This window comes from Corticium candelabrum, chromosome 3 (assembly GCF_963422355.1).
Source record: "Corticium candelabrum chromosome 3, ooCorCand1.1, whole genome shotgun sequence".
Lineage (NCBI taxonomy): Eukaryota > Metazoa > Porifera > Homoscleromorpha > Homosclerophorida > Plakinidae > Corticium > Corticium candelabrum.
The window spans coordinates 7,451,036-7,463,535 of NC_085087.1; the positions used below are offsets into that span (position 1 = coordinate 7,451,036).

The window sequence follows — 12,500 nt, forward strand, 5'->3', positions numbered from 1 at the left end:
TTTTTAGCTAGATGATGTTTACAACATTGAACCAGAGGTCTACTATACTCTTAGCCTGAATATCCGGACCTCGGGTAATAAATCTTGTTAAAGACTTTCTGAACACATCAGCTGGATAAAAACGTTGCGAAATGACGTTCACTACCTTTTACGCACTCACTATCCGTGACGTTCAAGTCCAAAGCATCTACGTCCTCTGTAAATGTCTACACCATGAGGTGATCTAGCATCGCTTGTTCAGACCATCATACCCTCTAAGTCTTCTCATTGTAGAGAAAGACCTCTCACTGCTTGCAGGTAGCACCAAGAGAGCTCTAGGGCACACACTTGCATGACTGATGGCCTTAGAGGTTGATTCACACTGAGCACGTAACGCAACGTAACGTAACGTAACGTAACGTAACGCAACGTAACATGCCATTTAAGTAGCCTCCATATTGAGCTCCTCGCATACGTTCAGTGTCCCGTACATGACGTCACGCATGGAAGCTTCCGGCACAAAAAGTAAACTTTCAATGGCTGCCTACGTGTTACGTCCAGTTTGAGAAACTGGCTTGTCCTTTTCAAGGCTAATAGCTTTCCATCGCTTTATTTAATTTGACGTCCTACAAACACGGATACTCGCGTACAAGGTCATTAGGCAGCTCGTCGGTATCCATCTTACAGCAGTGAAAATGCGCATGCTCAGAAAAGACACACACGCACTGCTCCATGATTGGTTAATGACTTACGTCAACCGGGAGAAGTTGACATTTTACGTTACGTTACGAAAACAAATACGGTACGTTACGACAACAGAATTTGACAGAATCCTGCATCACGTAACGTCGCCCTACGTTGTGTTACGCTACGTTACGTTACGTTACGTGCTCAGTCTAAATCAGCCTTGCACAATATGTGCCGTTCAGGTGAGCGGCAACAAGCGGCACGCCGCTGATAAGACACAAACGGCAACGGCAAATTGTGAACAAATTGTCGCGCGGCAAAAAACGGCAAGCTCCAAAAGCCAGCGGCACGCCGCAGGGGATAGAAAACTTTTCTGTCTCTGCGGGTAAACCCCTCGCTGCTGCTAAAGTTTGACCAATCGTAGCCTAGCATGTGATCAGGTAGTCACGTTTATCCGAGATATCCTTGCTCGAAGTATTTTATCGCAATAGGTACAGCGTGATAGCTTTAAAATGGTACTGTATTCTGTAAAAGTGGCTCTGCATCGTGAAGACGCAATTCACGGACGATTTTTTTCTTCTCTCTACCTTCTCCGATCTAGAGGACGTACCAGTTGCACATTTTGCGACGGCGAAGTAGCAACAAAGTCGAATTCAAGAACACAAGCGCAATGAGTATCATTATACGGGTAATTACTATGCTTCGAGGGGCGGCGGAAAGGAAACCAGACACCGAGCCAAACTATAATTTGTGAACAAAGACTGCAGCGCGGTAGCACCTTCGCTCGGTAGAACGCGGCAATCAACGGTTTGCCGCACCGCGTCGAGGTGAGCGGAACATATTGTGAGCCCAGCGTTACACACGCCTTCGTTTGTACTGTCCACTTCCGCAACAAAATTTGTATGAAATCGAGCAGGCATTTGAATCGGTCAAATACTGTTGAATGTTAAACATTTAATTAAAAATATGTAGTTTATTTAATCAGCTCGTCACTGACCGGAAGTTTTGGGCAATGTGCATGCTTCTTGCCAAAGTCTACTTTGTGAACATTGCATGGTTAGGCAACTGCCGGACATGCTCCGCCGTCTCTGACTACAACAATCAAAAGTTGTATACCTGCACGATGCCCTTGAACGTTTTGTTCTCGATATGTGCAATCCTCTTCTCGTATTTCGTTATCGTTTCTTGCATAGTGCGACACATACGACAAACCAGTACCTCTCCAGCACCCTCACTCTCTTGCTGCTCCGATGAGAAACGAGCGCTCGCGTTAGAATCCGTTACTTTCTTAAATTCTGTTTTTGAACTTTGTGCGCGAATGAGTTTTGCGTTTTCGGCCTCCAATTTTTGATACTTGTTTACTAGTGATGCGTAGAGGCTTTGGAGCACGAGGAAGCCGACTAGCCGGTAACGAAGATGACCGAGTGTTTGCATATCGTTTGTGTTTCCTTCGACTGACTTGTATGACGCGTTCGAGTCTTCCACACCGGGATTGGACGAGCGACTTTGGCTAGGGCGCGCCTCTTCCAAGGACATCAATGATAAGAGCAAAACAATCTAGAAACAGAAAGTGTGTTACTCACGTGTGTTTTCCCAACCCCAACCCCAACACACACACACACACACACACACACACACACACACACACACACAAACACACACACACACACTCACACACACACACACACACACACACACACACACACACACACACACACACACATTACACTACTGAATGACACCCATCTAAAGACTGGTTCACAATATGAGCGCAACACCAGTGTATATAGCGTAGCGTCAGCTTGCACTCAACCAACTTCAAAGAGACCGCCTCGACGGCGGCGCCATTCTTTGATGTTGACGCTGACGCTGACACTGAAGTAGGATTCATTTCTAGTTTAGCGTCAGCGTTAGCGTCATATTGTAAACGTTAACTGGGCGTATCACACTACAACATTGCTATACTAAGGCTGGCCGGTTCACAAATCTCATTTACCAAACGTAACGTAGACAGTATACAGAATACGTTCGTTCAAAATCATACACACACACACACACACACACACACACACACACACACACACACACACACACACACAAACCCACGTACGTGGGTATCTAACACACATTATCCAAAAACATGTCTGTACAATCTAAAGCCAGTCTATGCAATATCCTTTTGGCGTTATATAGCCAGAGTTTCACCGACAGTTGTTCATGTATGTTACTGACTGCCTGGCTCTCTGTCAAATACTTCCAAACTGTGTGGTGACCACAGGCCAAGAGATTCGCACACAAGAGGGTGGAAAATACTCCCAGTTGATGCGACATTGGCTTCATGACGTTGGTCTTTTTCCCTTTCTCCAGCTCCAGCTGCATTTCCCGCACTGTAAGCTGTTTGGGTAACGTATGACGGTTGCATTGTGTTCCTGACTGTTACATCAGAATAGGTGGCACGGCCTTGTTCGAAGTCAGGATGAAAACATCACCCGGTCTGGCACAAGTATCAGTGTTGCAGCATATATATATATATATATATATATATATATATATATATATATATATATATATATATATATAGTTTTGCGTACCCTGACCGTTAGTCGCATGACTAGTCCTTTTTAATTCACGAAAAAATTGTCTCTCAGCGATTTCCACTTGCGGATGCAGTCGTCAACAATCTCTCCCGCAACAGCAGACACACACCTCTTTGCCAGCATTTTCCTTGGCGATGACGTCCCTTTATAGGCTCTTGCTTTGACTTGCCACTAGGAAGGATACCCTCTAATAGCTTCAGATTCTCTAAGCTTTTCTTCCATTTTCAGACATATACGAGTGGTTAAAGAAATCACTTGCTGAATTGGTCAAACCCTATTGGTCAATGTTTCTCTCCGTTACGTCGAAATAGAATACCATCCTATTGCAACGTAACGTAACGTATACTAGAACGTATCGTAACGTACCGTCGCAACGCAACGTTACGTTACGTTGGTCCAATGTAGGGTATGTGAACCGGCCTTGGGGCGCCCATCTAGTACCGCCGCCTCTAGCAATGACAATTATTTTAAAAACGTTTAATTAATTAATTAGGAGTCTTGCATCGCGTACACTCGGAAGTGTTTTTCCTAATGCTGATTTTGTTCCAACCTGCTTGCTAACCATCGTCCCGGTCTCTAGCGCGGACAGTACGATTACTAACCGGATACTAAGAAAATAAAATAAGAAGATAAGATACGAAAGATAAGAAGAAAAGGTACTAAGAAAATTATTAATTAGCTAAATGATAATTATAACTAATATATATATATATATATATATATATATATATATATATATATATATATAACTTGCATACATCATTCGATCATTACATGGATAATGCATTCATGGTTGTTCGGTCATATTTTGTTGGTCGTTATATCTGACTTAGTGTTACCGTCAAGATGTGTACTATTGCTAAAGTGGTTAATTAAGAGAGTCACGTAGTAATCAGTTCTTCATCCGGATTGCAGAGACCGAACAACTACAGACATGGGCATAATTATGGAGCCACCCCCATATCAGCTGAGGCATGGAAATCAAAAGAACACTGAAGACTTGTGAATACACCTGCTGACCCACTGATTCTACATCAAATCATGCTATTTGGGTATTTATATTGTTCTGATTGGACGTTTTGATAACCCGTAGCAACAAAAAGATTAAGAGAATTAATGACCAGACTAGCCACCACCCTCATGCATTACCGTGTCCAACTCGCGTCCATGTTGTGATGTCACAAGAGCAGACTCACAATATGAAGTAAACTGAAACGTATAGTCTCTATTTAATCGTTGAGTATGTCTTCTGACATAAACAAAGTCATACTAGTGTTTAGAAGTTTTTGAAAACGATTTTGATTATTAACTTTCAAATTTACTGGTTGAACTGACAGCATGCAAGAAGCATTCATGTATCAACCTCAGCAGATCAAACATTAGCTCCAATCTCAGATATGAGGATAGCACAATCAGAGCCATTACCTTACCATTATAACTTGTTTTGAATTTACTAAAAATTGCAGCTGTCACTGTAGATGCATGTACTTACAAGTGTCTGAGAAAGTCCAATAATTTTTAAATCTAAGTCACATGCTCAGGGTGGCTCCATAATTATGCCCATGTCCGTAGTTACTTAACCGTACAATTGGTTAACTGGTTAGGAATCCGAATGTCCCGTTTAAAATCTGGACGTCCGGTCAATTAACCGGACAAGTTATTATTCCGGATATAACAATTTGAAGGCCTCATTGCAACTAGGGCCTCTTACTAGGGTGCCATCCAGAGGAATAATTGTTTCAAAAATTCCGTTGATGTTTTATCGCCAGAAAATTAGGAAGTCCGTCTGTGACCTACTGTACACACCTTCGACACGCCCACTACAATTACAACAATGCAGGAAAATAACATCTTGGAGCACTAGTATGGATGCCCTTTCAATAGTTAGCTGTATGGCACCCATACCGTGACATGAAGAAAGAAAGCGAAATGCTACAGCCGGGACTATAGCTAAACCAATCTGTTCAATAACAGATAAAAATATGGCAAGTTACTAGTAGTACATAGTACAGTACCTCTATATCGTCACGTGACCGACACTCTACCTGTCTCAGTCAATATCGATCATTACTAGCCAATGAGTCGGAATTATTTCGAAGAAAATCCATTAGTTACGTTTCCGTCTCTAGAGTAATTACCCCCAAACATACCACGTACGGTTACTTTCAATTGCGTCATCATACAGTGTACAGTACCATTTGCAAGAAACAGTAGAGTAACAAGAAACAATTACCAAATCGTGTCACCTTCGAAGCATCAAGTCAAGTCAAGACAAATCGCAAAGGAAGCCGCAAAATTGGCACACTAAGTTTGAAGAACTTGTCAACGACTCAAACTCAATCAACTAACTCACCTAGATAATAATCAAGTTTAAGTCGAACAAGTCACAACAAGTACTGACTGTATACAAACGACATTCTCGCGAGTTAACGCAAATCGTTTCCAAGTCTACCGCTGAGGTCATCGTCGACCAGCCGACAACCCGAATGCACTGCGAAGGCGAGAGAAGAGTCGAGCACACCACGCACGCGCAGGTACGCGCCACAACAAAGAAGAAAAGGCTGTCTGTCTGACAACCCACAGAAAGCGATTGTATTGCGACTGAACCAAGGAAATCCTGACTATTGGAGTCACACGACGCTTCATTTCCAGGCGTTTTCTACTGCTGCATGCACGCACCAAGAAAACCGTGTTGTACTCATGCATGGGGTTTGTATTACAAACGAAGACGCATGGTAACCAAAGACTCAAGATGGTACACCAACAGGTAGCACTCACTTGTAGAGAGAGACATTCACGTATGCGGATTGCACAAAAGCGAGCCTTTAAATCTTCTAGATTTATAGAGATTAGAACACAAAAGAGTAAATAGCTCGAATCTAGACACCGAACTCTAAGACAGAAAGTTGTCCAGAGGGACAAATAAAAATGTGGAATTCAAAGACTCTATAGAGACATATGATGTCTCTTAATCTAGGAAAATTTTGAAATCTCAGCTAGTGTTACAAGGAAGGAAAGTTACAAAATCCGTCAATTAGATGAGATAATGAAATACTAACCACCAATCTTCTTGGTACCGACCAACCTAGGTGTTTGTTTACCGTCCTGTGGATTACTGGCTAAAGCTATACAATAGGACAAAGTGGAGAAAGCTGTCGTAAGGAAAGCGAACATGCGCCTACGCGAAAGCAAATTAATTAGTGTCTGACGAAAGGGACTGCTACTTGTTGGGTCGACCAGGAAAATAGTCTCCTGTTTCCGATGCATTGCCTTGTTTCAAAAGTCCAGAAGTCTCTAGTAGGAACTACACGTAGCTTTGTCAGTTCTGTCTACACCCAGCAAACTCAAATGCCTTGCTAGGACCAACTCCGTTGAATGATGATTTCCAATCACTTGCGTCAATTGACCAGTCAGAGCCAGATTTGGTCATTGCACGGACACCTCCGTGTTTGCACTCTATACACGCGTGCATGGATATCCGCTGATGTCAATTCCAACCTAATGGAGACCAACAATGCAGGAAGTCTCCAAATGTATCCAAGTGTCACTGTGCTTGTTTACCTAACTAAGAGCCTGGCGTGGGAACTGCACTATGTGCCATTCATTCACTCAAGTAAAAAGCAAATCCATTACGACAAGATCTAGTTAGCTACTACAATACAGAGTCCAGGAAATGGATGAATGACGTCACAACGTCGCCATGATTAGCGGCAAATGACTACACCTCCTACCGTACCGACAGCATGGAAAAACAGCGACCAACGTACAAAACAGAAAAGTTTAGGTCGAACTCTTTACCAAGTTAGAAAATAAACTAAGACTGTTGTGTATGGTACAGTACAGACAGTCTTCCGGAAGAAACCCACGCATGCTAAGACGCGCGCCTAGCAATCCCAACAGAACGTGTAGATATAAATTACTTTAGGCAAACAAAGGCAATAGTCGTAGAGTAGCTATCGTTTGGTATACGTAGCAGTGTCTCGCAAACGTTGACATCGTTCACGTGCAGCATAAACTCACCGTCTAGCGCAGAATCGAAGTCATTCAGAGGTGACGAGAAGAGCGGCAATGCAGATGCGTGTTGCCGCGCGAGGCTACTGGAAATCCAAGGGCGTCGCATACTATCAAAGCCCTACGAAAATTCTGAATAACGTAAGAGCCGACTAAAGCTGTGGAAAATAATTCGGTCGACTTCAAACGTGTGTTTGAAAATTTGAATAAGCAAGTTGTGCATTTATTAGTGTCCCTCTCTGTGCTTGCGTGCACCGCCCACAATATGCGCATGACATCACTTGATAGCTATCTGTACTTACACGTCATCCTTCTCATGCTGACTACTAGTACGCCTAGTAGTAGTGACTGTACAGTAGCGCACTGTCTAGAATGGCGGTAGGGCAGAAAACGCGGGGTTCTGTGCAACACATCAGTCTCTGTCTGCCTCAGGTAAGCCTGCATGTAAGGCCACCATTCGTTTCCGCACATGGTTTAGCTAGTCTCTCAAAGTATTAGAGATACACGCTGGATAATGCAGTCATTGAATCGTAGTCTAGAGAGTAATGTTGGACAAGTTGCATGCGGAAATTATTTCGCATAACGGCAGAGTCTGACCAATCAAAGATGTAACAAATCAGTTGCTAATTAATTAGCAGACAAATCTGCAGATTGACAGTTGTCATTAAAATTATTGTTCTATGACCTTTGAATGGTCACTTCAAACGCACGTATTTACATTCATATCTACTGTACACTGTAGTCTATCTACCAGTTGGTAGTGCAGCTCAAGATACTGTTAGTAATTGACATCACGTTTCCTTACTTTCACTGGTTGGTAGACTTGCGGGAAAGTGACGTAACGACTTCGTTTAGTAGGTCTGCAACTGAGAAATGACAGAAGTCAACTGACCGTAGAATGTTCTGGAAACTAGTAGTATTGTATGGTGATTAATTAATATATTAATGTCATGCGCAACGTAGTGCTAACTCATTATACATAAAATGAGTCAGGTGTGTGTGTGTGTGTGTGTGTGTGTGTGTGTGTGTGTGTGTGTGTGTGTGTGTGTGTGTGTGTGTGTGTGTGTGTGTGTGTGTGTGTGTGTGTGTGTGTGTGTGTGTGTGTGTGTGTGTGTGTGTGTGTGTGTGTGTGTGTGTGTGTGTGTGTGTGTGTGTGTGTGTGTGTGTGTGTGTGTGTGTGTGTGTGTGTGTGTGTGTGTGTGTTGTCAGGGTGCACATCTCAAAGCAGCAGCCATATATAGCTATCCAATTCCCTATTGTTTATGAGCAATATTAATTAATAAAATGTCACAGTAAAGTCATATAGTACAGTGTACCTGCAATGTGGGAAAGTCTTCCCAAATTATTCCTAATCCTTAGAATACAATTGTACATGTACACAACAGCAAAAATACCTTATTAGACAAGAGTAAGAAATCTACAGACGAATCTCTGTACAGTACAAAGCAAGAGCCTGCCTGACTGAACCCAACCATCTGGTCTGAACCCGACCATCTGGTCTGAACTGCATAGATAGTAATCAGATCAATAGTAACACCAACGTATAGAGTGGATCTTAGATTCTAGTTTTGTACTCTAAACCAGAAAAAACTAGTAACCAGGCCACAGACTACATTACAAATGTTTCACTGTACTTGTCTGGTCTGAAGTACACAATCACGTTTCCAAAGCTTAATTAGCTAAACATGTAGGTTTACAGATAGAGAAAGCACATACTGATTGACACTGCTCAACTCATTAGCCACAATAAAGTTAATTAATAAAGGGTCTAGGTACTGTTTGTCTGTTTGTCTGTGTGTCTGTCTGTATGACTGTTGATGTAGTCACTCAGCCAACTGGTGTGTGTGTGTGTGTGTGTGTGTGTGTGTGTGTGTGTGTGTGTGTGTGTGTGTGTGTGTGTGTGTGTGTGTGTGTGTGTGTGTGTGTGTGTGTGTGTGTGTGTGTGTGTGTGTGTGTGTGTGTGTGTGTGTGTGTGTGTGTGTGTGTGTGTGTGTGTGTGTGTGTGTGTGTGTGTGTGTGTGTGTGTGTGTGTGTGTGTGTGTGTGTGTGTGTGTGTGTGTGTGTGTGTGTGTGTGTGTGTGTGTGTGTGTGTGTGTGTGTGTGTGTGTGTGTGTGTGTGTGTGTGTGTGTGTGTGTGTGTGTGTGTGTGTGTGTGTGTGTGTGTGTGTGTGTGTGTGTGTGTGTGTGGTGTACCAACTGGAAGTGACTGTTTGACCTGTACAATGATATGTACTCCCACACCACCCACTCTGACTACACCGCTTCCTCTAAGCCAGACCAGCATGCAATGTCACTGACACCACATTCACACAGAAAAGCTCGAAGTGGTTTCTGTTGTCTTCTTTCTTGTGCCATATTAAGATGTTACCCCAACAACGTCCAGACACAAAACAACGTAGTGCTTCACTGTTGACAAACTCCAGACATAAATAGCAAGCAAATTGCAGCTGCTTCTGTACTAGAAAGCTTTTGCTTCATCATGCATCCATGCCAACATGAGGACAATAGCTATAGATGTACATAGATGTGCTATTGTTGACAACGAATGCTAAATGCAATTATCATAACAAAACAATACGGGCAAGCATGCCAGACTGATCAGCTCCCTAGGAATGTTTTGCGTAGACAAATTTCTGGATAAACTTTTGTACGTACAATTACAACAGGGAGGATCATCTGGCCATGGATCACAATAGGAGGAGTGTTAATTAATTAATCATATGAGTCGACATAGCGCATTGTTCATGTTGTGATCGATATCCAGGACAAGCATGCCAATCAACTCGACCATGGCGCGTGTCCTACAACACTGTTGAGCCTTAGAAGTTATCCACGACTCGAATACTATGTGTTTGTTCACAGGAAACGTTGCAATTCGATGACCAGAGTGCCTACGTCATGTAGGCCTATGCACATGCGTCATGTTTGCAGTTCGCATTACTAGTACTACACACGTACACGTACACACACACTTGACTCAGCTACTCACATGCACGTGCTGATCACGGGTGCACGAACATCACCGACTGCTCACAGGCAGCCATGGTTGAACGACAGCTACACAGGTTGTGGGAACGACACATGTCCGCTGGAATGTATACATATACACATGCGCTATAATAATAATAATAATTACCATATAATTAATTAATTCTCCACCAACAATAATTTTAATTAATATAATAGTACATTTGAATTTGTGTGTGCTATATGGGTAAAATTAGCATTTGGATTAATTATGTGAATTTATCACGTCGAAAATAATAATCAGAGAGTTAACTCTGGTGATGTGACGTCATCGAGCTAAGACAACGGTGTAAGACAAAATGACTATTTTAATTAATGATTGATTAAATTGTTATTGTTTGAGGTAATAAAATTTACACTTAGCTATCACATCTGTCCTTGTTGTTGTTGTTTTGTTGATCCTGCTTGCTCAGTGCCAAGCACTAGAACAGCTAGACTAGGTGACTAAGAGTTTGAAAACTCTAAAACTCTGAACACTGTCTAGACAGCAAAGTGAAGACGCAACGACACCACACCAACCTTTGCTCGATCTGCAACGAGTTGAATCAGTGCTACATCAGGTGGTGACTCACATGACGCTCACCCATGATTCAGCATCACATGATGGACTTAACACAAACATTGTATGATCAAGTCAAATATGTACTGACCACGCCTATTATTTATGTATACAAATTGCATTTAATTGCGGAACCCACATATCATTAATATCAATTGGTAAATCTCAAGTTTATGTATACAAATTACATTTAATTGCATGAGTCTACATTGCTATCAATTGGTAAACTCTAGTTTATGCATACAAATTACATTTAATTACACAAGCCCACATATCATTGATATCAATTGGTACATCTCTAGTTTACGTATACAAATTGCATTTAATTGCATGAGTCTACATATCATTGCTATCAATTTGTAAATCTCTAGTTTCTGTATTTACACAACTTGCATTTACAGGAGCCCACATATCATTGATATCAATTAGTAAATGTCCAGTTTCTGTATTTACACAAATTATATTTAATTACACAAGCCCACACATCATTGCTATCAATTGGTAAATATTTAGTTTATGTATAGAAATTGCATTTAATTGCAAGACCCCACATATCATTGATATGAATAGGTAATATCTAGTTTAGGTATACAAATTGCATTTAATTACAAAAGCCCAATTATCATTGCTATCAATTGGTCCAACTATCTGTCGGTGAGAACTGGAAAGCTTTGGACCAAAACACAAAAAATGCGTGCAAAAATTCCTAAAATTGCTTGTTGTATTTCACTAGGAATTTGTATAATCAAAGACAGATCTAGAATTACGTACAACTATGACAAAAATCAATAATCAGCAGGCTCTAGTATCTAATAACAAAATTTGAACAGTCAGTAAAACCCTGGTCTTGCGTGGCCAGACCCTACCGTCGCATCACACTTGCGGGGGGGGGAACTTCCGGTGACATCTTCCGGTAACATCTTCATGCAATTGTTGCATCTGAGAAACGAGTTTTTGCATTAGAGCCGTCTGAGCTTCGAGCTGTGATCTAGACCACGGCACGTGTTAGTCTCACGTAGCCAGATCCTTTCCGCCACATCATACTTCCATACCACACACACACACACACACACACACACACACACACACACACACACACACACACACACACACACACACACGCACACACGCACGTACGCACGCAGACAGACAGACAGACACACACACACACACACACACACACACACACACACACACACACACACACACACACACATCATACTTAATAACTTTCAATGACTGCTCGTGATTCGTCACTTTTTTCGTCCATTATAGACAGAGTCTTGCTCACTGTATTCATGGGTGGTACTTCCCACTTTTCTAGCACTCCTTAAAATTGAGATTGAATATATTCTGTAGCATACCTGCGTACGTCTAAGTAAAGAAGCAAACAGTACTGAGTGACTCAACCTTGAGGGTCGTGTACTATTTCTACCTCTTGATAGTATTTTGTTCTCAAATTCTAGAATCACAGGTTTAATTAAATATAAATATGTATTTGCGTATTAATGTACTGTATAAAGAGGCTTAAAAGAAGCTCAAAACGTCCAATTAGTAAATGGCTCCGCCTCCCAACTTTTTAGCGCGCGTTAAGTGCAGTGCGAAATCCAATTATCTAAGTGATGGCTAGTCAGCTTTAT

The 12,500-nt window shown here is 41.9% G+C and overlaps 2 protein-coding genes across 7 annotated transcripts in view; both read right to left on the minus strand.

Annotated features, from left to right (window-relative positions):
* Positions 1-10,860, minus strand: part of LOC134177147 (myosin-4-like) — a 16,067-nt gene extending 5,207 nt beyond the window's left edge. Inside the window, exons 1-3 of one of the 6 annotated variants that reach the window (XM_062643887.1) lie at positions 10,659-10,860; positions 8,080-8,140; positions 1,783-2,223 (exon numbers count right to left, since the gene is read on the minus strand). In XM_062643887.1, the coding sequence (XP_062499871.1) occupies positions 1,783-2,202 (420 nt within the window). In that variant the 5' untranslated portion in view covers positions 2,203-2,223; positions 8,080-8,140; positions 10,659-10,860. Of the gene's footprint in view, positions 1-1,782; positions 2,224-5,496; positions 5,680-7,283; positions 7,420-8,079; positions 8,141-10,263; positions 10,357-10,658 lie in introns of those variants that run through there. The other 5 variants (XM_062643885.1, XM_062643886.1, XM_062643888.1 and 2 more) reach the window with 5 other exon arrangements.
* Positions 10,861-11,564: 704 nt separating this feature from the next.
* The window catches only part of LOC134177743 (uncharacterized), a gene marked incomplete at its 5' end in the record, with an annotated part of 4,035 nt that continues 3,099 nt past the window's right edge, over positions 11,565-12,500 (minus strand). Inside the window, 3 exons of the mRNA XM_062644517.1 lie at positions 11,565-11,848; positions 12,083-12,189; positions 12,271-12,322. Of these exons, the coding sequence (XP_062500501.1) occupies positions 12,083-12,189; positions 12,271-12,322 (159 nt within the window). The remainder of the gene's footprint in view (positions 11,849-12,082; positions 12,190-12,270; positions 12,323-12,500) is intronic.